Source organism: Pseudophryne corroboree, chromosome 8 (genome assembly GCF_028390025.1).
Source record: "Pseudophryne corroboree isolate aPseCor3 chromosome 8, aPseCor3.hap2, whole genome shotgun sequence".
Classification (NCBI taxonomy): domain Eukaryota; kingdom Metazoa; phylum Chordata; class Amphibia; order Anura; family Myobatrachidae; genus Pseudophryne; species Pseudophryne corroboree.
The window spans coordinates 342,330,897-342,358,664 of NC_086451.1; the positions used below are offsets into that span (position 1 = coordinate 342,330,897).

Consider the following 27,768-nt stretch of genomic DNA (forward strand, 5'->3'; position numbering starts at 1 on the left):
CAGTATATCCTATAAAACAAACGTTACAATAATGATTTTCTTGAAAAAAGGACAGTCTTTAGAAATGAACTTCTTTAATACTTACCTGGCATGGTACAAGACTGCAGCCAGCTGGGTTTTAGCTGACATGGCCATATTCCATGTGACCTTGCCATCCCACTGAGCCCCCATCTTTTATAAAGGAAAACCGTTCTGCACATGTGCAGAATGGATCTCCACCTCCTGCCGCCTGAGCGTGATGTAGTTGTCTGTGGCTGCCGCCATCACTCCTGAAATTGTGGCCCAGAATGCTGTGCGGACGACACTATGGGGCGCATGCGCCACAAACAGTGTGTGAGGAGGGGAACACGAATATGCTGATCTGCTATGGTGAGTCACACACACTAGAGTCTGCTCTCAAACTTCTGCGGACCACTTACCTACCCTTGTTCTTTGGAGAGGGGCGGATAGATTCCTAATTCAGCCCATACCTTGTTTTTCTTGTTCTTATTCAATTTTAACCATGTGTGTTGTTTATATTTATACGCTGTATTGTAAAAGACTTTCATAAAAGTGTACAAAGTAAAACAACAAAAAAAAAACTTACGGGTCTATGTATTTTAGACACAAAGTGGACGGAGATAAAGTACCAACTAACCAGCTCCTGTTAGTTTCAAAAACAAGTCTAGTTTCAAAAACAAGTCTGTAACATGGGAGTTTGGAGCCGACTACTTTCTCCCTCCTTAAGGCTTCATACATAGACCCCTAACACACTGTAGTAATAACAAATTTTACATCAAGACCTTGTTTTCTTTAAAAAAAAAAAAAAAATTGAAAGCATCAAACAGGCATCAGTTTGAATTTAATAAAAAAGAAAAAAAAAAAGCTTTATTATATATCTTTATGTATATAATATATTTATGTACAAGACCAAAACCTCTATATACAAGTTAAAATGTCACAAAAATACAGAGCTAATAACAATACTGTCCAAAATATGTTTTCTGTACAAACATTAAAAGTACACAAAAAAAAAAAAAATTATAAAAAAAATGAAAAAAGGAGTTCTCCTTTTCTAGTGCTTCCAAAGCACAGCGAGTGCAAGGCCACCTGACGAGTCTCCGTCCTGCTCACAGGATGAAAGAAGTCGGGGACCTGGGGAGTCTCAGGTGCACTTTCTTAAAGTCTGCAGACAAAACAGAAGAGAGTCTGAGGTAGTTTGTTTAGTGACCCATAGGGGGGATACAGACACATGGCTGTCTTTAATGTCCCTCAAAACAAAATGTCAGTCTATTCTGAAAATGGGACAAGCTACCTCATGTACTCGTAGATGCGCCATGCAGAGCTCACCACCTAGATCAGAGACAGCAAATTAGCGATGCTCCAGAAGTCGAACGACGAGACCTAGCATGCCCAGTTGTTTGCCAATGAATGACTGTCACTGTGTCCAGGCACGCCGGGACTCAAAAGTTGAACGCCACCTGGACCATCACCAATTAACTTCCACTGATCAAGGTGCTGACCTGTGCTAGAGCATTGTTTTGCCTCTCGCTCCCTCAAGTGCTCTCTACTGCATTACAATAGTGTATTACTGACAAATAAGTACATTCATCACCTGTTGGAGGGCCACCAAGGGTTATCATTTCCAGCCTGCTCTGCGGGCAGCACCCTCCACACAGAAAAAGCCTCACAGTTCATAGTAAGTCCTGAAGCCTAGAGCAGCTTCTTAAACCTGTCATTCCGTCTCTTGTCCTCTGTCTCTGGCCAGAAAGTGTCCCGAGATGCAAGGTGTTGGAGGTCACCATGTCCTCTCTCTTTCTTCTGCGACAGCAAACTCATCCCTGGTCCTCATGGTCTTCCAAGCAGACTGTTATCTGCTGTTGACATGATTCACAATGTTTGGCAGACCGTTGGAATCCAGTTCGGATAGAAATCTTTCCAAGTGCTGTATTAACACTCTCTTTTTAAACCTGATGAGCAAAAACGCACAACATGGCTGTATTTATAATACTAATTTCAAGATGTTACCTAACTAGCCTCCAAGTCTCCCTGCAACACCACACAACCTATTGTAAAATATGTTCTAAATCCTGCTTTGGCCTTTGGAAATGTTAATACACACACACACACACACACACACACACACACACTAAATTCCACTCACATACTTCCGTGACCCACTGACTTTCCATACAGAATGGAGAAACCATCCGCATTGCCTCACCTTGCAGCTTCCTTCATCGTGAATTCAATAAAAGTCTTTTGTACGTCAGATGGTCCTTGCACTTCTTCAAGGAGAGCAAAGATTTTTTCATAGTCTGAAAGTAGAAAAATACGTAAATACTAGTTTGTGACGTGGAGTGCAGCAATGATGAAAGACTTTTGCAAATATTCTCCAAAATACTTGCCATGAATTCCTACCTGTGAAACATACATAAGGGTATTAACTTGGACCATGTGCAGGAAAATTATATATTTACAGCTCTATACTTGTCGTTTAAACATCTAAACATAAACCATTAATCTCGGATGGGCAATTTACACTAACACACAAAAATACTACCAAACATTTTTGTACTTGTACATTCAAGAACATGTTGATGACCAGCAGCCATTTTGTTTATGCAAAAGATTTATTAGATCTGTTAAAATGGGGAAAAGTAGTTTGGTAATGGGTACGCCAGGTGCTTTGTGGACTTAGGCTGAATGCTAGTGAATATAAATTATCAACTTAATAGGAGACTGTGCTGAGTGAGGCATGAAGCATTTATTACCTGTTGCCTACACATAGCAGAGGCAGCAACTACTCTGCAGGTTACTGACTGGGACACTTCATTCCAGCTCTAAGACCTTTCTAATTCACTTTTAAAGAGACAAATTTCAAAGACATCCCTAATTATCCATTTAATTTCCAAATCAGTACTATACAGACAAGATGCTTATACAGTGCATCCGGAAAGTATTTACAGCGCTTCACTTTTTCCACATTTTGTTATGTTACAGCATTATTCCAAAATGGAATAAATTCATTTTTCCCCTCAAAATTCTACACACAATACATACATAATGACATTGTGAAAAAAGTTTTTGTTGATATTTTTGCAAATTTATTAAAAATAAAAAACTAAGAAATCACATAAGTATTCACAGCTTTTGCCGCGAAGCTCAAAATTGAGCTCAGGTGGGGGCGTGGCTTGACACAGCATGGTGTAGGCAGCTTCCTGCCAGAGCTCCTGCTAATATCCTGATCTATCTCCTGTTTCCCTGGTGTTCTGTGGCTGAAAATTTCTGCAAGAGTGCAGTACCCCCCTCTGCTCCTGTAGTGTGAATTTGGGGATCCTCGGTGCCAAGAGTCCTAACTTACTGGCTGGTGAAGTCTGTGACTAGATCCTGAGGCAGACTCTGCTCTCAGTGTGGCTGTTGCTCCTGCTGCATCTCTGCCCTCACTCAGCTGCTGGGGCCAGTGTGCTCTGCAGAGGTTTTGGTGACAGTATCCTGTGGATTTCTGTGCCCTGTCTCCAGCTTTTTCATAATGTGCAAAATCTACCACAACTCTGTAGCTGGTGAGCAGGGTGGCTTTGCTTCTATGTCCTTTTATCCTGATTCAGTGCAGCAGCTCTCAGGGCCCCTTAGTGAGACTTTATCTGCACCACTTACTATTACACTACAGCAGGTGCTTACCGCTGTGGGTTCTTCCGAGCAACGAATTACTAATAGACTGGAGGAGCTGAGGGATGACCTTACGCATATTCACCGTGAACTACGGCTGGTGATGGCGCGTGTTGATCCTCCAGCGGTCTCTGTTTCTTTAGTGGTGATTCCATGGTCCCGCGTGAAGATTCAATCTGCAGTCACACAGAGTCACTTACCCGATGAAGAGGGAGAATGGCGACGTAACATCAAACAGTTTGCTGGCAGTCCGCGAGAGGGAATAGCTTTCCGCTCTAATATTTATTTGGAACAGTGGTTCGGTGTAACCCGTGGATGGAGGTTTTTGTCCCTAATCCAGTTTTCTTCAGCTGCCACTTGTCCCTATACATTTATTTTGACACAGTTGTGTGTGACGGCTGCTGGCCCAGTTTATCCTTCTGCCCACTCTCGAGGGACTGTCATTTGGCTGGATTACTTTGCTCCAGGGTGGAGTCATCCTCCGGACTGATTTTGCTCCCCTTGGGACTGGGAACCATTTCACTGGCCGCTGAGACCCTTACTGTGCTCTGTTCTGTATACTGATTCTCGTTAGCTACTGCGTAATTTCATATTGTTTGTACATCCTTTCAAAGCTCCAGTTGTGTTATACTGCTATTCTTGTCTCATTCTAAATAATTATTTGCATACAACTAATTATTTTCCAGGAGAATTCTGCTATAATGATTAAGGCCATTTATTTAGTGTTATTGTCACTTATATAGCTATACGTCTGTTTTCCGGCTCAGTGTATCTAAACCTACTGTGTGTGCATTTTTCACTATTTTGCAGGAGCAACTTCCCATATATAGGTTGTGGTCATTTATTTTAATGCTGCAGCCACTTCTATTTATATTATGTCTGTTCTTTACACTCCGTTATCTTGGTATTTGCATAATACTTTACTATTCTATGGGTATAACCTGCTCTATTTAGTTTATGGTCTTTTATTTAATTGCTCCTTTCATTTACAGTAAATCGTGTGCTTATCCTGTAGCTACAGTTTTGTTGTTCTGCTATCCTCGTGCTCATTATAGCTAAATATTTGCGTGCAACACTTACTTTCCGAGAGAATCCTGTTCTAATTGGTGTATGGCCCTTTATATAGTGTTACATCAGTATTATGTCTGTTTTCCAGCTCCTTGTATCTAAGAACTTGTGCACTTTTAACCATTTTGTCGGAGAAGCTTGACATAATTAGTCTGTGGTCGCTTGTTTTAGTTCCACAGCCATTTAAAGTTATATTCTGTCTTTAAGCTCAGCTACCTCAGTATTTGCATACTACTTTACTATTCTGTGGGTATAACCTGTTCCACTTAGTTTATGGCCATTTATTTTAGCTGCCCCTGTCAATTATACGATATACTAATCCTGTGTTATGGGGTTGGGGGGTGGAGGGATGTTAGGCATTTAGGTGTAGTGTAGTTAGGGATGGGGTTCTTATGGGGATCCAGGTATGCCAAGGTTGGGGTTAGGTTATACAGGGTGGGGGGTTCTTGGGAGGTTTGCTTTGGGTGTCTTTATTTTATTTTGTGTATTTGTTTTGTTTGTAGGTTAGGGTATATGGGGTGGTGGTGGGGAATGTGAGGCTTTTTGTTTTGATATTCTGATGGATGCGAGTTATTTATATTTTCATTTATGGTATGTCACCTATGCCCCATTATAAATCTGGTTCTCTCATGTGTACACCCGAATGGCGCCTTCGGGTGGCGATTACGTTATCAGTGTTTGATGTGGGGTATTCCGTATGTCATTGTTTTTACTATATCCTGCTATTGTTCCATTTCTCATGTCCGATGGCTTGGTGGCTAATCTTTATTTTGTCATTTATACACTGTTTATGCCCTCCTGTATGCCTTACAATTCATATGCCTCTTTAATGTCTGGGTGTAACTTTTTAAATTTCCAATAAAAATTACACAATTAAAAAAAAAAAATTGAGCTCAGGTGCATCTGGTTTCCACTGATCATCCTTGAGATGTTCCTACAGCTTAATTGGAGTCCACCTGTGGTAAATTCAGTTGATTGGACATGATTTGGAAAGGCACACACCTGTCTATATAAGGGCCCAGACTTGACAGTGCATGTCTGAGCACAAACCAAGCATGAAGTAAAAGAAATGGTCTGTAGACCCCCAAGACAAGAATGTCTCGAGGCTCAAATTTGGGGAAGGGTACAGAAAAATATCTGCTGCTTTGAAGGTCCCAATGTGTAGAGTGGCCTCCATCATCTGTAAATGGAAGAAGTTCGGAACCACAAGGACTCTTCCTAGAGCTGGCTGGCCGTCTAAACTGAGCGATCGGGGGAGAAGGGCCCTAGTCATGGAGGTGACCAAGAACCCGATGTCAGAGCTACAGCATTCCCCTGGAGAGAGGAGAACCTTCCAGAAGGACAACCATCTCTGCAGCAATCCTCCAATCAGGCCTGTATGGTAGAGTGGCCAGATGGAAGCAGTTCCTTAGTAAAAAGCACATGGCAGCCAACCAGGAGTTTGCCAAAACGCACCTGAAGGACTCGTAGACCATGAGAAACAAAATTCATTAGTCTGATGAGACAAAGATTGAACTCTTTGACGTGAATGCCAGGCGTCATGTTTGGAGGAAACCAGGCACCGCTCATCACCAGGCCAATACCATCCCTACAGTGAAGCATGGTGGTGGCAGCGTTTTTCAGCGGCAGAAACTGGGAGACTAGTCAGAATAGAGGGAAAGATGAATGCAGCAATGTACAGAGGAGACATCCTGGATGAAAACCTGCTCCAGAGCACTCTTGACCTCAGATTGGGGTGACTGTTCATCTTTCAGCAGGACAACGACCCAAACCACACAGTCAAGATATCAAAGGAGTGGCTTCAGGACAACTCTGTGAATGTCGAGTGGCCCAGCCAGAGCCCAGACTTGAATCCGATTGAACATCTCTGGAGAGATCTGAAAATGGCTGTGCACCAACGCTTCCCATCCAACCTGATGGAGTTTGGGAGGTGCTGCAAAGAGGAATGAGCAAAACAGCCCAAAGATAGATGTGCCAAGCTTGTGACAGACTTGAGGCTGTAATTGCTGCCAAAGGTGCATCAACAAAGTATTGAGCAAAGGCTGTGAATACTTATGTACACGTGATTTCTCAGTTTTTTTTATTTTTCAATAAAATTGCAAAAATCTCACATAACAAAATGTGGGAAAAGTGAAGCGCTGTGAATACTTTCTGGATGCATTGTATGTATGCTACTGATACACAATAGGGGGGGGGGGGGGAGGGTTGTAGGTCAATTGTACGAGAAACATAAAAATCCACTTTGTAGGCAGTATCCAATTGACTCGTCCAGGGCTATCCTATTTGCCCAGATGCCACGTTTTTCGCAGGCACAAAGTTATCAAGGTAAATGGATACCTCCTATATGTGACACACATGTCCTTACACAGGGAGACCTCCTGACAGTGGACTGTCTTGGGAAGATTGGTGGGGATATACAATACGCCAAGGCCACTGCAGCATTACACTGAAACATAACCTTGAGGTACATCATTAATTGGCTTCAACTTACTTCTTCCCGGTTTCCGTACTTCTTTCATGACCCTGATCTTAATATCTGCATTTGTCCCATTGATAATGGTTTGCATTTCCTGCAGTGAGTTTGGCGAAGTCATTCCTGATGTACATCCCTGAGTCACAAGGGAATCCTCCAGAGCCATATAGCTATCCAAATGAGCCTTAATAAGTGTGTTGTTAACAGGCTTGTGGTCTAAGATATCCTCATTTAAGCAATTTAGTTCATCCGTAACAGAATCAAAGTTATTAGGCAGCAAATCGCCATCATCCAAAGCAGCAGGGATTATTAGTGGTGACAGTCCATCTATTTGTCTTTCCACAGTCTGACCATTGTCTGTTCTCTCTCCATTTCCTTCTGGAGTCACTATGTTATTGGCATCTGGAAAATAACACAAGGTAAGGTAGACTAAACATTTCTGCATAACTGTCAATATATAGGAGTTATGCCTCATTATGTGTACATGGACAATGGACATTTATACAATGGATATTGTATCTATTAGTGTGTACCCAGCTTTAGTTCAGTTCAACGTTACACTGCATAAGACACACAGCACAGCCCAGGCATCTGGTTTCCAATGTCTATGGCATGTTCAGTGATCTGATCGTATTTTTTCCCCCTTGGGCATACCCACGTTAAACATTTTGCCAAATAATCCCACTTAATCAGATTAAATCCTATCCAATGAAAAAAGTGTAAGGCCAGGAGCAGCAGGTAAGAGATGAAATGAACAGAAAGAAATTAGTTTCCTGCTCACTACAGAAGTCAATACCGGGATCCCAAAAATACCTGGGCTTATAATAGCTAAATCCCAGGAATGGACGGGATAATACTTACATTCTTGGTTTCGGTTGTATTGCCCAGTCCTCTCAGACTCTCCCAGCTGCCCATATAATAGATGGAGTCTCATGATTCAGTTGCTCTCAGTCACGGGATAGGCTGGGAGCACACTGCACGGAGACATAAGCACTGTGTGGCGCACTTTCAGCCAATCAGTGATTGAAAAGCAGCTGAATCACAACTCCAGCTTTTCTACTGCATCTGAGCCTGGGAGAGGATGGATAATGCAACCCCAGTCAAGATAAGCTGCTTCTGACCACTGCTGTGACACTAAGACAAGTGAAAGGGGAGGAGGGAAGTGAAAGAGGGACGCTGGGAGGGAAAGGAAAGGGGGAGAGACAACCTCTTATAGCATCTTCTCACTCTTATCTCAAAGACTTCTTATAATTGCTCTGCACCCATCAGACTTTCTTCTCCATGAGTCTACATAAACCTCCTCTCACATCTTCTCTACTGGGAATATACCACCACAACCAGCACTGGTGCCTCACAGTACTTGACCATCATGCATATAAACTGCCAACATACATTTATATCTTACCTTTGTGTATGGCAATAGGCTTGATGAGGTTGTGTGGAACCGGGCTGCCAGGAGCTGCAGGGGGACCTTTCCCCCCTACATGATTGCTTATGATAGGAGGAGTCAGGGGTCGTCTTAGCAGCAGGGGAGACATACTTCGCCTTCTCTTGAGGGACGCTGGAGTGTTGGCCTCGCCAGGACGTTTTATCTTATTTTGAGGTCCAGCAACGAACTCATCAGCTTCATCAATCATCATACCCTGTGGATGGAAGGAAATAAAGACAATTATAGAGGCTAGAAATATAGCATAAAATAGAAATTTCTATGAACCTTAATAATGGACTTTGTACTTAATAAAAGCTATAGTTCTAGAATTTGTATTACAAATGACAAAACTTAATAAGAATAATGAAATATTACTATTCAAAACATCTGCACTATACACAATCTAAAGTCGACTAATGTATAGACTTCGCTAATCTGTAAAACATAAATTTTTATGGATTTTTCATTTCATACAGCGCGTGGCTTTGCAAATAAGGGACAAAAAAAAGGTAATTTAGGCCCTTGAGTGCTCTTTAAAAGGGAAATGTATGTCACTCTATAGAGCATGAATCATAAATGAAAACAATCTAAAGTATATGTTCATGAGGGGTGGTCTTCAGTTTGCCGGCTGTTGGGAACCCGGCGCACATTATACCGGCGCTGGAATACAGACACCTTTTCTTCCTCTTGGGGGTCTAAGACCCCGCTGGAGGGAGAATAGATATCGTGGTGCGCGTAGCACGCCACCGTGCCCGCAAGGGGCTCATTTGCGCCCGCCCAGCTGTCGGGATTCTGGCGCCGGTATGCAGGCCGCTGGGAGCCCGGCCGCCGGCATACCATACGACACTCGTTTATGAGGATTATTAGGGTCAGTACTCAACACTTCTCATGCACCAAAATTCTAAAAAGCAAAAGATTATTGTTCCTGAACCAACTACACCCAACAGCATTGCACAACCCCAATGTGCCCGTTCACTGCACTAGAGGGCTCTGACTCCAATGCGCCAATCTCCGGGAAAATGACAGTGTGGATATTTTCCTGGCGATTTCTCTACTGCGCATAACGCTGGGAAAATGGAGCAGTGATTTCTGCAGCGCTGCTGCCATCGGCATGGGATTCAGGATGGGTAAGTATTCAAGAAATGGGCGCAGCGTATAGTGTGGGGCCCCTGGACTCAGGGGCCCATGTGCACCACACTCATTATAAATACACCAGTGCTAAGCAGTAACTATTAACTGGCAGGGAACAGCAGCTGCTGCAATAAAGTCACTGGCTTGCTCTCCACCAACAGCCTTCTCTGCCCCAGGAGACTGTAAAAGAGCAGTAATGAGGTGAGGGAGATAGGACGCAAGCCATGAACCTCCCGTCAACAGCCTTTTAAAAAATGGGAGCATTTTATTTTTTGATACATATCCCCCCTGTATTTGTTACTGCAGTATGTTTTTATCTTTAAAGGGGTGATCATCTGATCATAATAACCCATGTCAAACACTCGGCCTACAAGACCAAGCAGACAACAGTTGACAGTAAATAAATTGTAGCTACCCTAAGCGGATCTTTCAAATTCCATTTTACTAAGAAAAAAAGAAAATAATAAAAACACACATTTGTGTTTGGGAGATGTAGTATTGCAATGAAATATATCATTCTTACACCATGTGCCATTTACTTGTATTATTTATTAGCAGTTTCTTATATAGCGCAGCATATTCCGTTGCGCTTTACAATTAGAACAACAGTTATAGAACTAAACTGGGCAAAGACAGACAGACAGACAGACAGAGGTAGGAAGGCCCTGCTCGCAAGCTTACAATCTATAGGGACACAATCTATTAATACCTTCTTATCCTGTTTAAATGGATTTCCAAAAGTGTGAAGCCTCTTGGGTTGATCAGGATCGATCTCTCTGAGAGGGGAAGGCATTAGCTTCAAGTATTCTTGGTAGTTACCCATCTGAGCCACTGGTACACTATGTAGACAGTCTGCAATATGAATAATATATAGGTCACTGTTAATAGTGGAGAAATATATATATATATATATATATATATATATATATATATATATATATATATATATAATAAGAATTTACTTACCGATAATTCTATTTCTCATAGTCCGTAGTGGATGCTGGGGACTCCGTAAGGACCATGGGGAATAGCGGCTCCGCAGGAGACTGGGCACAAAAAGTAAAAGCTTTAGGACTACCTGGTGTGCACTGGCTCCTCCCCCTATGACCCTCCTCCAAGCCTCAGTTAGGATACTGTGCCCGGACGAGCGTACACAATAAGGAAGGATATTGAATCCCAGGTAAGACTCATACCAGCCACACCAATCACACCGTACAGCCTGTGATCTGAACCCAGTTAACAGCATGATAACAGAGGAGCCTCTGAAAAGATGGCTCACAACAATAATAACCCGATTTTTGTAACAATAACTATGTACAAGTATTGCAGACAATCCGCACTTGGGATGGGCGCCCAGCATCCACTACGGACTATGAGAAATAGAATTATCGGTAAGTAAATTCTTATTTTCTCTAACGTCCTAAGTGGATGCTGGGGACTCCGTAAGGACCATGGGGATTATACCAAAGCTCCCAAACGGGCGGGAGAGTGCGGATGACTCTGCAGCACCGAATGAGAGAACTCCAGGTCCTCCTCAGCCAGGGTATCAAATTTGTAGAATTTAGCAAACGTGTTTGCCCCTGACCAAGTAGCTGCTCGGCAAAGTTGTAAAGCCGAGACCCCTCGGGCAGCCGCCCAAGATGAGCCCACCTTCCTTGTGGAATGGGCATTTACAGATTTTGGCTGTGGCAGGCCTGCCACAGAATGTGCAAGCTGAATTGTACTACAAATCCAGCGAGCAATAGTCTGCTTAGAAGCAGGAGCACCCAGCTTGTTGGGTGCATACAGGATAAATAGCGAGTCAGATTTTCTGACTCCAGCCGTCCTGGAAACATATATTTTCAGGGCCCTGACTACGTCCAGCAACTTGGAGTCCTCCAAGTCCCTAATAGCCGCAGGCACCACAATAGGCTGGTTCAAGTGAAATGCTGAAACCACCTTAGGGAGAAAATGAGGACGAGTCCTCAATTCTGCCCTGTCCGTATGAAAAATTAGGTAAGGGCTTTTATAGGATAAAGCCGCCAATTCTGAGACACGCCTGGCTGAAGCCAGGGCTAACAGCATTACCACCTTCCATGTGAGATATTTTAAGTCCACAGTGGAAAGTGGTTCAAACCAATGTGATTTTAGGAATCCCAAAACTACATTTAGATCCCAAGGTGCCAATGGAGGCACAAAAGGAGGTTGTATATGCAGTACCCCCTTGACAAACGTCTGTACTTCAGGAACTGAAGCCAGTTCTTTTTGGAAGAAAATCGACAGGGCCGAAATCTGAACCTTAATGGACCCTAATTTTAGGCCCATAGACAGTCCTGTTTGTAGGAAATGCAGGAAACGACCCAGTTGAAATTCCTCTGTAGGGGCCTTCCTGGCCTCGCACCACGCAACATATTTACGCCAAATACGGTGATAATGTTGTACGGTTACATCCTTCCTGGCTTTGATCAGGGTAGGGATGACTTCATCCGGAATGCCTTTTTCCTTCAGGATCCGGCGTTCAACCGCCATGCCGTCAAACGCAGCCGCGGTAAGTCTTGGAAGAGACCGGGTCCCTGCTGGAGCAGGTCCTTTCTTAGAGGTAGAGGCCACGGGTCCTCTGTGAGCATCTCTTGAAGTTCCGGGTACCAAGTCCTTCTTAGCCAATCCGGAGCCACGAGTATAGTCCTTACTCCTCTCCTTCTTATGATCCTCAGTACCTTGGGTATGAGAGGCAGAGGAGGGAACACATACATTGACTGGTACACCCATGGTGTTACCAGAGCGTCCACAGCTATTGCCTGAGGGTCCCTTGACCTGGCGCAATATCTGTCTAGTTTTTTGTTGAGGCGGGACGCCATCATGTCCACCTTTGGTTTTTCCCAACGGTTCACAATCATGTGGAAGACTTCTGGGTGAAGTCCCCACTCCCCCGGGTGGAGGTCGTGTCTGCTGAGGAAGTCTGCTTCCCAGTTGTCCACACCCGGAATGAACACTGCTGACAGTGCTATCACATGATTTTCTGCCCAGCGAAGAATCCTTGCAACTTCTGTCATTGCCCTCCTGCTTCTTGTGCCGCCCTGTCTGTTTATGTGGGCGACTGCCGTGATGTTGTCCGACTGGATCAGCACCGGCTGACCTTGAAGCAGGGGTCTTGCTAGGCTCAGAGCATTGTAGATGGCTCTTAGCTCTAGGATATTTATGTGAAGTGATGTCTCCAGGCTTGACCACAAGCCCTGGAAATTTCTTCCCTGTGTGACTGCTCCCCAGCCTCTCAGGCTGACATCCGTGGTCACCAGGACCCAGTCCTGAATGCCGAATCTGCGGCCCTCTAGAAGATGAGCACTCTGCAACCACCACAGGAGAGACACCCTTGTCCTTGGAGACAGGGTTATCCGCTGATGCATCTGAAGATGCGATCCGGACCATTTGTCCAGCAGATCCCACTGAAAAATTATTGCGTGGAATCTGCCGAATGGAATCGCTTCGTAAGAAGCCACCATTTTTCCCAGGACCCTTGTGCATTGATGCACTGACACTTGGCCTGGTTTTAGGAGGTTCCTGACTAGCTCGGATAACTCCCTGGCTTTCTCCTCCGGGAGAAACACCTTTTTCTGGACTGTGTCCAGAATCATCCCTAGGAACAGCAGACGTGTCGTCGGAATCAGCTGCGATTTTGGAATATTTAGAATCCACCCGTGCTGTCGTAGCACTACTTGAGATAGTGCTACTCCGACCTCTAACTGTTCCCTGGACCTTGCCCTTATCAGGAGATCGTCCAAGTAAGGGATAATTAAGACGCCTTTTCTTCGAAGAAGAATCATCATTTCGGCCATTACCTTGGTAAAGACCCGGGGTGCCGTGGACAATCCAAACGGCAGCGTCTGAAACGGATAGTGACAGTTCTGTACCACAAACCTGAGGTACCCTTGGTGAGAAGGGCAAATTGGGACATGGGAGGTAAGCATCCTTGATGTCCAGAGACACCATATAGTCCCCTTCTTCCAGGTTCGCTATCACTGCTCTGAGTGACTCCATCTTGAATTTGAACCTTTGTATGTAAGTGTTCAAGGATTTCAGATTTAAAATAGGTCTTACCGAGCCGTCCGGCTTCGGTACCACAAACAGCGTGGAATAATACCCCTTTCCCTGTTGTAGGAGGGGTACCTTGATTATCACCTGCTGGGAATACAGCTTGTGAATGGCTTCCAATACCGCCTCCCTGTCGGAGGGAGACGTTGGTAAAGCAGACTTCAGGAACCGGCGAGGGGGAGACGTCTCGAATTCCAATTTGTACCCCTGAGATACTACCTGCAGGATCCAGGGGTCCACTTGCGAGTGAGCCCACTGCGCGCTGAAATTCTTGAGACGACCCCCCACCGTACCTGAGTCCGCTTGTAAGGCCCCAGCGTCATGCTGAGGACTTGGCAGAAGCGGGGGAGGGCTTCTGTTCCTGGGAAGAGGCTGCCTGCTGCAGTCTTTTTCCCCTTCCTCTGCCCCGGGGCAGATATGAGTGGCCTTTTGCCCGCTTGCCCTTATGGGGACGAAAGGATTGAGCCTGAAAAGACGGTGTCTTTTTCTGCTGAGAGGTGACCTGGGGTAAAAAGGTGGATTTCCCAGCCGTTGCCGTGGCCACCAGGTCCGATAGACCGACCCCAAATAACTCCTCCCCTTTATACGGCAATACTTCCATATGCCGTTTGGAATCCGCATCACCTGACCACTGTCGCGTCCATAACCCTCTTCTGGCAGAAATGGACAGCGCACTTACTCTTGATGCCAGAGTGCAAATATCCCTCTGTGCATCTCGCATATATAGAAATGCATCCTTTAAATGCTCTATAGTCAATAATATACTGTCCCTGTCCAGGGTATCAATATTTTCAGTCAGGGAATCCGACCAAGCCACCCCAGCACTGCACATCCAGGCTGAGGCGATTGCTGGTCTCAGTATAACACCAGTATGTGTGTATATACTTTTTAGGATATTTTCCAGCTTTCTATCAGCTGGCTCCTTGAGGGCGGCCGTATCCGGAGACGGTAACGCCACTTGTTTTGATAAGCGTGTGAGCGCCTTATCTACCCTAGGGGGTGTTTCCCAACGCGCCCTAACCTCTGGCGGGAAAGGGTATAATGCCAATAATTTTTTAGAAATTAGCAGTTTTTTATCGGGGGAAACCCACGCTTCATCACACACCTCATTTAATTCATCTGATTCAGGAAAAACTACGGGTAGTTTTTTCACACCCCACATAATACCCTTTTTTGTGGTACTTGTAGTATCAGAAATGTTCAAAACCTCCTTCATTGCCGTGATCATGTAACGTGTGGCCCTACTGGAAAATACGTTTGTTTCCTCACCGTCGACACTGGAGTCAGTGTCCGTGTCTGGGTCTGTGTCGACCATCTGAGGTAACGGGCGCTTTAGAGCCCCTGACGGTGTTTGAGACGCCTGGACAGGTATTAACTGTTTTTCCGGCTGTCTCATGTCGTCAACAGTCTTTTGTAAAGTGCTGACGCTATCACGTAATTCCTTCCATACGACCATCCAGTCAGGTGTCGACTCCCTAGGGGGTGACATCACTATTACAGGCAATTGCTCCGCCTCCATACCATTTTCCTCCTCATACATGTCGACACAACGTACCGACACACAGCACACACACAGGGAATGCTCTGATAGAGGACAGGACCCCACTAGCCCTTTGGGGGGACAGAGGGAGAGTTTGCCAGCACACACCAGAGCGCTATATATATATATACAGGGATAACCTTATATAAGTGTTTTTCCCTTAGATAGCTGCTGTATTATTAATCTGCCAAATTTAGTGCCCCCCCTCTCTTGTTTTACCCTGTTTCTGTAGTGCAGGACTGCAGGGGAGAGTCAGGGAGCTTCCCTCCAACGGAGCTGTGAGGGAAAATGGCGCTTGTGTGCTGAGGAGATAGGCTCCGCCCCCTTTTCGGCGGCCTTTCTCCCGTTTTAAGGAAAAACTGGCAGGGGTTAAATGCATCCATATAGCCCAGGAGCTATATGTGATGTATTTTTAGCCATCTAAGGTGTTTTTATTGCGTCTCAGGGCGCCCCCCCCCAGCGCCCTGCACCCTCAGTGACCGGAGTGTGAAGTGTGCTGAGAGCAATGTCGCACAGCTGCGGTGCTGTGCGCTACCTTATCGAAGACAGGACGTCTTCTGCCGCCGATTTCCCGGACCTCTTCAGTCTTCTGGCTCTGTAAGGGGGCCGGCGGCGCGGCTCTGGGACCCATCCATGGCTGGGCCTGTGATCGTCCCTCTGGAGCTAATGTCCAGTAGCCTAAGAAGCCCAATCCACTCTGCACGCAGGTGAGTTCGCTTCTTCTCCCCTTAGTCCCTCGGTGCAGTGAGCCTGTTGCCAGCAGGTCTCACTGAAAATAAAAAACCTAAAACTAAACTTTTCACTAAGCAGCTCAGGAGAGCCACCTAGTGTGCACCCTTCTCGTTCGGGCACAAAAATCTAACTGAGGCTTGGAGGATGGTCATAGGGGGAGGACCCAGTGCACACCAGGTAGTCCTAAAGCTTTTACTTTTGTGCCCAGTCTCCTGCGGAGCCGCTATTCCCCATGGTCCTTACGGAGTCCCCAGCATCCACTTAGGACGTTAGAGAAATACACACACACACACACACACACACACACACACACCTTTCACTACAGTGCATTTGCTCCAATAATAGTTTTGGTTACTCAATGATCGATTGAATAGATAAAAACAAGAAAGAAAAAAGGCGTTTTATTTTGGTATTTGTTTTCTTATTAAGTCATTCATATATTATCGAGCAGATTAGCAAGCAGAAACAAGACCATACCTTCATCTTGTCCCACAATCAGTTTATGAGTTTTTAACAAATTGGTCCTCATCCTCGTCAACTGATCCAGGAGATTCCTGCGTGGAATGTCATAGGCATTTCTGTATGTCTGGGGCTTCAGTTCCTAAAGACAAGTTAAGAGTGAAACATGCCCTTTGAAATGAATCAATGCACTAGATATAAATAAATGATTATACAGGTTGAGTATCCCATATCCAAAATGCTTGGGGCCAGAAGTATTTCACATATTGGATTTTTCCGTATTTTGGAATAATTGCATACCATAATGAGATACCCAAGTCTAAGCACAGAATGCATTTATGTTTCATATACACCTTATACACACAGCCTGAAGGTCATTTAATATAATATTTGTAATAACTTTGTGTATTAAACAAAGTTTGTGTACATTGAGTCATCAGGAAACAAAGGTTTCACTATCTCAGTCTCACTCAAAAAAACTCTATATTTTAGAATATTCCGTATTTCGGAATATTTGGACATGGGATACTCAACCTGTAATAGGATTATACAACAAGCACACCATTAAGCAGCTGTTTACCATAAATGTTCAAGTACAAAAGGGTAGCAAACCCTGGATAATCACAACAGCAGAGGACCAACAACAACAGAAATCATAGCCAGGGCTACTTAACCGAACATAGGGCCCGATTCAGACCTCAATTCAGGTCTGTGTCTGCACGCAAATTCCTAATTATCGGGAATCTACCGCAGCGCAGAACAGGACTTACGATCTTGCCTGTACTTTCCCACTGCCTGATTGGCAGGCAGTGGCATTGAGGGGGTGGGAAAAGCCTGCGTTTCGCGGGACGCCCCCATTTTGTGGGATAAGGAAAGCCAGGGGTCTGAGTGTTCCTGGTCTGGCAGGCCGCGCTTCCGTGGGCCAGCTGATTAACTGGCTATTACTTAGCTGTCCGATGATCGCGATTTTGGATCCCAGCTAGCGACATCAGTCGCAGTATTGGGATCGCAGAAACATACAGGATGCATCTAATCTACTGAGATGTCTTCTGCATGTCCCTCCTTCAGATTGGATGGCTCAGGCCCATAGTAACACATGCCATTTGTAATACTCCACAATAAAACAATGCTCCTGACACTCATGACCTCTGAGCTCCAATGAACAATCCACTCTCTGAAAAACGTATTTAAAATGAAAGCGAACACTGACATTGTAAGACGTGAAAGTGTGTTTGGTTTAAGTGTAAAGAGCTGCGCGCACCTGCAAAAAGCAATCATGAAAATGTGGTCAGTTTACCTTATTTAAAAGCCCAATTTGAAATCCAGGAAACTCCTTTACATTCATTTCAGACAGTCGGATAGAGGTTTCTCCCGAGATCCCCTGCAGCAGCTGTTTGAAGTCTTTGTTGTGTACTAAAGACAGTCTTGTGGAGTTATTTTTTACTTTAATTCCCGTCTCCTGCGGGACTTTTTTTCCAACAGATGTAATGATTCTTTCAGACTCCATTTTAGTCTGGAACATAAAAAGGAATAGAAAAGCGTTAAGACATTTGTGAAGTTAAAGCCATTACAGCGCCGACAAAACTTCTTTACAGAGAATAAACCAAATGCTGCACCAGGCCAGAAAGAAAAAACCTAACAAGCAGCAGAATGTTTCACTCTCTCTCCAGGAATAAGACCCAGATGCAGCACTGTGACTTGCATCTGTCAAGACGTCAAAGGTTCTGATACCCAAAATACTCAAAGTAGGTTTACAAATGAAAGTTGTGATTTACAAATATGGGATATATTTTATCAACTTCGACCAATCTGTAAATGTGTTTCTCAATGGTATGATTTTAGATTCAAAACTTCATATCTTTTGGAAGACCTGCAATTGGCAATGTATGGGCTACGGCTGAAATAAGGCAAGGGAAAAAAAACAAAAAAAACCCCAAATGTTATCCCATCACTTTTACCGAAGAGATATGTACTAGTCACATAGAAATTATAATTTATTTTGCTTTAAAATACATTGGTTGGCTTGTGCTGGCCTGGGGGTGTCCCGTATCCTTGACTTGAACCTTAGTGTTATGGACCGACCTGATGAGGTCACCTGGTAGCAGTTGGTAGACCCATATTTTTGGGGAAAATTATGCTAAGCACCAAATGTACTCTATGTTATATTGCAGAGTTTATTATAATTATTCTGATTAGCAGTGTTTAGTATTTAGAGTGTGCCCCTGCTTTTTCTCTTTTTTTTTTTTTTTGCATGGTAGCACCACTCATGTTCAGAATTAGGGTGTGCAGCCCCCCCCCCCCCCCCTGCCCCCATATATGCCTTAAAATACATGTAAGGAGATCTTTAAGAAAATTTAAAAAAAGGATCCATTATTTTCCCAAATCGGCAGTCCTTAGCTTTTAACATGTTATTGCCCAATTTAAGTTAAGATTTTGCTGCAGGTTATACATTTTCTCTCGAAGTTGCTTCACTGGGGCTGATTCAATAACACACGATTAACAAATGAACACATGAAAAACAATTGACTAACACACAGACGTATGCTGGATCTTGGGCCAAAATACTTCCAGATTCCAATTTTAACTTTCCAAATTGTATCACAAGCGCTAACATAAATGACAATAAACAATGTTAATTACCTGTTGACTAAGCTTTTTCAGATATGAAATAATACTATAACTAAGACCACAATCCAAACTTTCAGATATTAGATTCGGAGCTCCCATCATTCTCATTGCTTTCTTTAATGGCTGGAAAAAGAAAAGAAGCACGGTGAGATCATACAATACTCCACAAAGCCTTGTACACAGGCACCACTAAGGAGTCAGTGGTACATGCATTGCCTAAAAAAGCAGGTTAGGTCGACAGTGTCTAGGTTGACCACTATTGGTCGACAGTAACTAGGTCGACAGATCAAAAGGTCGACATGAGGTTTTCACTTTCTTTTTTTAAACTTTTTCATACTTTACGATCCACGTGGATTACGATTGGGAACGGTAACCTGAGAGGCACATTGCTTCGCTCGCCATGCGAGGGGACGTGTGTGTGTGTGTGTGTGTGTATGTATGTATGTAGTGTTATGGTAGACTTACCATGGTTAACACTCTTTCTGCGAGGTACATTGGGTTCCATAGGGAAACATTGGGCTGTACAGTGGATCTTGATCCAGAGGCACTAATAGGCTAAAGCTTTAGGCTTGACCAAGGATGCATTGGGGGCTCCTCTATAACCCCGCCTCCAGGCACTGAGAGCTCAGTTTCGTTAACCAGTCCAATGCAGGAGCAGGCAAGAGAGAAGGCAGATGTTAGTCACATAGAACCACATTCTCACGACAGGAGAAGGGACCAGCGGCTAATGCCATACAAACCCATAGAAGCTAGGTGCGTCAGGGTGGGCGCCCTGTGGAACCTAACGTGCCTCGCAGAAAGAGTATTAACAATAGTAAGTACCATAACACTCCTTTTCTGCAGCAGGGTACATTGTGTTCCACAGGGAAGCATTGGGGATGTCCTTAATAAAGCTGTTCATCAAGGGAGGGGACGCGCCTTAGCGGATATGAGAATCCGGCATCCAAAGGAAGCATCCTAGGAGGCGAAAGTATCAAAGGCATAGAATAGAACCTAAGAAACATGTTCACTGAGGACCACGTAGCCGCCTTGCACAATTGTTCTGCAGACGCGCCACGGCAGGCCGCCCAGGGTGGTCCAACAGACTGAGTAGAATGGGCATTAATAGCAGCAGGAGCTGGGAGTCCAGCCTGCGCATAAGCTTGTGCAATCACCATTCTAATCCATCTGGCCAAGACTTGAAAACCAAACAGGACAAAAAGGGTATCTGACCTCCCGATAGAGGCAGTCCTCTCCACATCGATATGGAGAGCCTGTACCACATCCAAAGAACGCTCTTTGGAAGACAGATCTGAAGAGATAAAGGCCGTAACCACAATCTCTTGGTTAAGGTGAAAAGATAACAGCACCTTAGACAAATAATCTGGTGAAGTTCGTAGAACTGCCCAGTCACGGCGATATCTCAAAAAGGGCAACCGACAGGACAAGGCGCCTAAGTCCGAAACCCTTCTTGCAGAGGCAATAGACAGCAAGAATAGGACTTTGGCCGTGAACCATTTAAGGTCCACCGACTCAAGAGGCTCAAATGGAGACTCTTGCAGAGCATTCAGTTCAACAGTCAGATCCCATGGAGCCACAGGAGGGACATAGGGAGGCTGAATCCGAAGGACACCCTGAGTGAAAGTATGAACGTCAGGAATCTACGCAATTTTTCTCTGAAACCATACAGACAAGACAGATATGTGAACCTTGAGGGAGGCCAGACAAAGACCCAAGTCAAGGCCACGTCGCAGAAAAGCCAGAATTCTGGAAGTTCTGAACCTAGAGACATCATAATTCTTATCAGCACACCAGGTGAAGTAAGAATTCCAAACACTGTAATAAATCCAGGCAGAGGTCCGTTTGAGGGCTTTCAACATAGTCTGAATAACCACCTCAGAAAAACCCTTGGCCCTCAGGAGTGATGCTTCAAGAGCCACACCGTCAAGGCCAGTATGGCCAGGTCTGGGTAGACACAAGGGCCCTGTACGAGGAGGTCTGGCCACTGAGGAAGTAGAAGGGGACGCCCCATCGACAGACCCTGCAGGTCTGAGAACCAATGCCTTCTGGGCCATGCTGGAGCTACTATAAGTAGGGATCCTCCTTCTAGTTTGAACTTCCGTAGGACCCTGGGCAGAAGTGACATCGGAGGGAACACATAGGGCAGCCGAAAGTTCCATGGAATTGCCAGTGCATCCACGAACACTGCCCGAGGATCCCTTGTCCGAGATCCGAAGATCGGACCTTGTGATTGTGTCGAGACGCCATCAGGTCTGCATCTGGTAGGTCCCACCTGTCCACGAGTTGAAAGACTTCCAGATGAAGACTCCACCCTCCGGCGAGCACGTCCTGGCGACTGAGGAAGTCCGCTTCCCGGTTTAGGACGCCCAGAATGAACACTGCCGATATTGCTGGCAGATGGCGTTCCGCCCAACAAAGGATTTTTGACACTTCCATCATTGCCATGCGGCTTCGAGTGCCGCCTTGATGGTTTCTGAAAACCACCATGGTGGCGTTGTCTGACCGTACCTGAACAGGCCTGTTCTGTACCAGAGGCAGGGCGAGAGATAGCGTATTGAACACCGCCCTCAGCTTCAGAATGTTTATTGGGAGGAGTGATTACTCCTTGGTCCAGCGACCCTGAAAAGAGTGTTGCTCCAACACTGCATCCCATCCCCTCAGACTGGCGTCCGTTGTCAGCAGGACCCAGTCGGGGATCCAGAAGGCACAGCCCCTGCTTAATCGCTGGTCCTGGAGCCACCAGGTCAGCAACAGATGAACCTCCGGAGTCAAAGTGATCATGTGAGATCTGATCCGCTGAGGTAGGCCGTCCCACTTGGAAAGGATTAACCTCTGTAGTGGGCGGGAATGAAATTGAGCGCACTCTACCATGTCAAAAGCAGACACCATCAGGCCAAGTACTTGCATTGCCGAGTGTATTGACACTCTGGGGCAACAAAGGAAGCATCTTATCCTGCCCTGAAGTTTCAAGCCATCATCATGGCCATGACCTTGGTGAAGATTTGAGGAGCCATAGCCAGTCCAAATGGCAGAGCCTGGAATTTATAGTGGAGGTTGCCAATAGCAAACCGCAGAAACTGCTGATGAGACATAGCAATAGCTATATGCAGGTATGCATTATATATATCCAGGGATACCATATAGTCTCCGGGTTCCATAGCCAGTACAATGGAGCGCAGTCTTTCCATACAAAACTTTGACACTCTCACAAACTTGTTCAGAGATTTTAGGTTGGTTTTGGGACGAGAAACAAGTCAAATAATAACCTCTGCCTCTCTGAGACTGAGGTAACGGCACAACCACTCCTGTACGGACAACTGTTTGTAAAGCTTGTGCCTTTAACGGTTCTGAAGGGAGAACCGCGGTGCAAAACTGGCGAGGGGGACGTCTCGTGAAAGAGACCGTGTACCCGTGAGAGTCAACTTCCAGCACCTATGTGTCTGAAGTGGTCTTTAACCAGACCTGGACAAACTGTAGAAGCCGGCCTCCCACCCTTGGGGTCCCCCATGGGGAGGCCCGCCCCGTCATGCAGCAGGCTGGTCTTGTTTAGAAGCAGACTGACTGGCCGCCCAGGATTGTTTCGCCTTGGGCTTGGTGGTTTTGGGAGCACGAGATTGTCTCGGGTATGCCTTGAGGCCAAAAGGAACGAAAAGTGGTACCTTTTGCCTTCTGTGCAAAAGGATTATTATTTGGGAGAAAAGCAGTCTTAGCAGCTGTTAATTCAGACACAACTTTATTAAGGTCTTCCCCAAACAAAATGAACCCAGTGAAGGGGAGTACCTCTAAAGTCTTTTTAGAGTCTAGGTCCACCTTCCATGACCTCAACCACAGAATACGGCGAGCCCGGAAAGTCGTAGTCGATGCCTTGGCCGCCAACACAGCCCGCTTCAGAGGACGCCTCCTGAATATAATAGGTGGCGGTGGTAATATGAGACGGGTATTGTCTGGCAGTGTCAGAGATATCCTTGGGAAGCTCCTCCTAATGCCTGAACCCAGGCTTCAATGCCTTTTGCAGCGCAGGAGGCAGCAATAGTGGGCCTATGCACAACTCCTGTAAGGGAGGGTATCCGTTTGGATGGTCGACCGTCATTAAGTCGACATTGACATGGTTGACATGGACACATGGAAATGGTCGACATGGCTTTTTATTCTTTCATACTGTACCATCCACATGGACTACGATTGGGAATAGTAACCTGTGCCGAGAGCAGAGGTAGCGGAGTGAGGCACCTTGCCCGCGGCATGGCGTGGGAAGCGAGCCATGCAAGGGGACGTGGTACACTAATTGGGGTTCCTGGTCATGTTACGGAAAAAATTACACAAAACAAACAGTTCAAAAATCCCTATCAATCTTTTCATGTGTCGACCATAACAGTGGTCCACCTAATGACTGTCGACCATTCATACCGGAACCGTAAAGGAGTAAATAGATTTCAGGCATCCCTCTACACGCTTATCTGTCGGTTCCTTCAGTGAAGTGACAGGCAGAGTGGACGACACCACGAGACGGGTGACCTGAGAATCCACCGGTAGTGGATTTTCCCACTTGGTACATAACTCTGCAGGGAGAGGATAGCGAGCCAAAGCCCATTTAAACAGAGGGAATTTCTTCCCGCCTGATGTCCACTAAATGATCAGAATGAGGAAATAGATTTTTAACCACTTTCTGCCATTTAAACATATCAGTTTTCTTAGCCACAGTAGTGGGATTCTCATCATCAGAGATTTGCCTAATAGCAACCACTAGGGCAGGGACATCAATCTGCAAGGGAGAATCCTCATCAGTAACACCTGACTCAGTACCTGACAGGACCGTATGCTCCCCCTTCTCTTTAGATGAAACATCAAAGGGGTATGTGGATTGTGAGGAAGCAGCCAGCTTAGATGACCCAGAGACACGGGAGAGACCTTGGGTGGATTTTTGTCTAACCAAGGACTGATTTAATTGCTGCAGCTGGTTAGATACATTTTCCACCCAAGGCGCATTAACCATAGGAACAATTTGTGGTTGCAGTGGAACAGGTGGCTCCATAGTAGGCACAGGAGCTGCGGACTGACTGGGAGGTGTACGACACATAGTACACAGACTATCATACAAAACTTCCCCCTTTAGTAAATCCTTGGAGCATACTCTGCAAGCTGCAGGATCTTCCACTGATTTTCTGCCCTTTCTGTTAGACATTATGGGGTATATGCAATTGCCGGCGAATCGCGGCAATTTTTCGCCCGTTTTTTAATTCGACACAATTCGACCGTCGAATTCCGGCAAGTGGGTGCCGGAATTCAACATATTCAATAAAAAACGGATTCGACAGTCCCGCTGTCGAAAAACGGCCGATTTGACGGATTTTGATTAGACTTGTAAAAATGTAAAAAAAACGGGAAAAACCATGAAAAAAAATTGCGTGGGGTTCCCCCTCCTAAGCATAACCAGCCTCGGGCTCTTCGAGCCGGTCCTGGTTCTAAAAATCCGGGGAAAAAACTGACAGGGGATCCCCCGTATTTTTAAAACCAGCACCGGGCTCTGCGCCTGGTGCAAAAAATACAGGGGACAAAAAGCGTAGGGGTCCCCCGTATTTTTTACACCAGCATCGGGCTCCACTAGCTGGACAGATAATGCCACAGCTGGGGGTCACTTTTATACAGCGCCCTGCGGCCGTGGCATTAAATATCCAACTAGTCACCCCTGGCCGGGGTACCCTGGGGGAGTGGGGACCCCCTTCAATCAAGGGGTCCCCCCCCCAGCCACCCAAGGGCCAGGGGTGAAGCCCGTGGCTGTCCCCCCCATTCAAGGGCTGCGGATGGGGGGCTGATAGCCTTGAGTAAAATGTAAGACTATTGGTTTTTCCAGAAGAACTACAAGTCCCAGCAAGCCCCCCCCCCCCCTCCCCCTCCCCAAGCTGGTACTTGGAGAACCACAAGTACCAGCATGCGGGTGGAAAAACGGGCCCGCTGGCACCTGTAGTTCTACTGGGGAAAAAATACCCAAATAAAAACAGGAGACACACACTGTGAAAGTAAAAGTTTATTTCATACATACCGACACATACATACTTACCTATGTTGACCCGCCGACTGCCACGCCCCCCTCGTCACTGAAGAATCCGGGGTACCTGTGAATAAAATTATACTCACCTGATCCAGTGTCCGGATCTTTTAAAATAATCCTCGTACTTGGCAAAACAACAAAACGGCAAAACAACAAAACGGCAACCCGGACTGAAAGGGGTCCCATGTTTACACATGGGACCCCTTTCCACGAATGCCGGGACCCCACGCGAGGGTCCCTTCAGCCAATCAGCGAGCACAACTTCGTGGCACTCTGCTGATTGGCTATGCGCGTCTGAGCTGTCAGACAGCGCATCGCAAAGCCTTACCATTATATTCAATGGTGGGAACTTTGCGGTCAGGTCACCCGCGGTCAGCGGCTGACCGCGGGTAACCCCACCGCTGACCGCAAAGTTCCCACCATTGAAACTAATGGAGGGAGCTGTGCGATGCGCTGTCTGCCAGCAGACGTGCATACAGCCAATCAGGAGAGTGCCACGAAGTGGCGCTTCCTGATTGGCTGAAGAGACCTTTCTGTGACAGCAGTCACGGGGGGGGGTCGGTCTCTGCATTCGGGGAAAGGGGTCAGCCTGGTCCGGGTGTTCGGTTTTTTTTTTTTGCCAAGTACGTGGATTATAATAAAAGACCACAGGACACTGGATCAGGTGAGTATAATTTTATTTTCAGTTACACCGTGGATTCTACTTGGACAAGTGGACAGAGGTCGGCGTGTGAACATAGGTAAGTATGTGTGTGTCGACATGTGTGAAATAAAGTTTTACTCTCACGGTGTGCGTGTCCTGTTTTTATTTGGGTATTTTTTTTCCAGTAGAACTACAGGTACCAGCGAGCCCGTTTTTCTCCCACATGCTGGTACTTGTAGTACGACTGGAAAAAACAATATTCTTTCAATTTTCACAAGGCTATCAGCCCCTCATCCGCAGCCCTTGGATGGGGGGGGGGGGACAGCCTCGGGCTTCACCCCTGGCCCTTGGGTGGCTGGAGGGGGGGGACCCCGTGATTGAAGGGGTCCCCACTCCTCCAGGGTACCCCGGCCAGGGGTGACAAGTTGCGTATTTAATGCCACGGCCGCAGGGCGCTGTATAAAAGTGACCCCCGGCTGTGGCATTATCTACCCAGCTAGTGGAGCCCGATGCTGGTGTAAAAAATGTAGAAGGGATTAGATACTTGGTTTGTCTATTTTGGAGGCACAAGTATTATTTATATATTTTTAAAAATATTATTATTATTATTATAATGGTGCAAAAATTATAATTATTATTATAATATTATTATTATAATATTTTTAAAAATATTATTATTATAATGGTGCAAAAAAATACGGGGGACAAAAAGCGTAGGGGTCCCCCGTATTTTTTGCACCAGGCGCAGAGCCCGGTGCTGGTTTTAAAAATACGGGGGATCCCATGTCAATTTCCCCCCCGGATTTTTAGAACCAGGACCGGCTCGAAGAGCCCGAGGCTGGTTATGCTTAGGAGGGGGGACCCCACGCATTTTTTTTCTTCAGATTTTTACCATTCCATTTAAAAAAAAAAATATATATATATATATATATATATATATATAATAATAATAATAATATTTTTAAAAATATATAAATAATACTTGTGCCTCCAAAATAGACAAACCAAGTATCTAATCCCTTCTAATATAAATAGATATGCTATAACCAATAAAAAAAACACAAAAAAAACATGTTTTTATAATTTTTTATTAGATTCCGCCAGCAAAGTGTGGCGGATTGAAAATGACGAATTTACTGTCTAAAAGCACTGTTGTCGAATTTACAATCTTCAATTGAATATACGTTTGTCGAATTGCTGCATTTGTACCATTGCAGAAATGTCGAATTTGACAAATGTCGAATTTCAAAAAGTCGAATTTTGAAAGTCCGTTTTTTTGACGAAAAGTACTGAATTGCATTGTTGAATTTTTTTTTTGGGCGAAAATGTCCCGTTTTTCGACATTTTCGGGAATTCGACCGCAATTGCATATACCCCTATGTATAAATGCAACAACAGAGCGACTTAGTACGGTAAAGCCAGACAATGTACAATACCTGCGAATAAATCCGGTATTATGAGAGTGAGTACACAGTAACTTATACGTATTTGATAAATACTGTGTCGCACTATAATAGCAGACCCAGACACATCTAGATCCTTAGGATACAGAATATAGTAACAGTTATATCTGGGAAACACAGAGCGAAACCACACAGCAGATACAGGCACACACAGTCAATGCAGTAATTATTAGCACAATAAAGCTGCACTGGACTAAATATAAATATTATATCTCTCACAGCACGGTCATTAACCAGATAATATATCAATGTATTCAGTACTAGGTACACTCTCTCAACTAACGTCTGTAGAAAGACATCTAGTATACTTAAGTGTTTGTAAAGGCTCAGCGCTGTATACAGGCGGCTTTACAAAGGAGACCTTGCCCTGTAGTCCCGGAGACCAGCCGCAGCTATGCTCATAAGATGGCGCACAGTGTCTCAGTCAGGGAGTGAGG

General features: G+C 45.3%; 1 protein-coding gene across 2 annotated transcripts in view; it reads right to left on the reverse strand.

The window, feature by feature from the left end:
- Nucleotides 1-834: 834 nt before the first annotated feature.
- The window catches only part of LOC134949087 (integrator complex subunit 6-like), a 105,090-nt gene continuing 78,156 nt past the window's right edge, over nucleotides 835-27,768 (reverse strand). Inside the window, exons 11-19 of one of the 2 annotated variants that reach the window (XR_010183097.1) lie at nucleotides 19,189-19,299; nucleotides 17,846-18,061; nucleotides 16,567-16,690; nucleotides 10,459-10,601; nucleotides 8,595-8,832; nucleotides 7,208-7,591; nucleotides 2,204-2,297; nucleotides 1,595-1,949; nucleotides 835-1,165 (exon numbers count right to left, since the gene is read on the reverse strand). Coding sequence is in view for 1 of the 2 variants with exons in the window: in XM_063937456.1 (XP_063793526.1) it covers nucleotides 1,850-1,949; nucleotides 2,204-2,297; nucleotides 7,208-7,591; nucleotides 8,595-8,832; nucleotides 10,459-10,601; nucleotides 16,567-16,690; nucleotides 17,846-18,061; nucleotides 19,189-19,299 (1,410 nt within the window). In the remaining variant the exon portion in view is untranslated. Of the gene's footprint in view, nucleotides 1,950-2,203; nucleotides 2,298-7,207; nucleotides 7,592-8,594; nucleotides 8,833-10,458; nucleotides 10,602-16,566; nucleotides 16,691-17,845; nucleotides 18,062-19,188; nucleotides 19,300-27,768 lie in introns of both variants that reach the window. The other variant, XM_063937456.1, reaches the window with a different exon arrangement.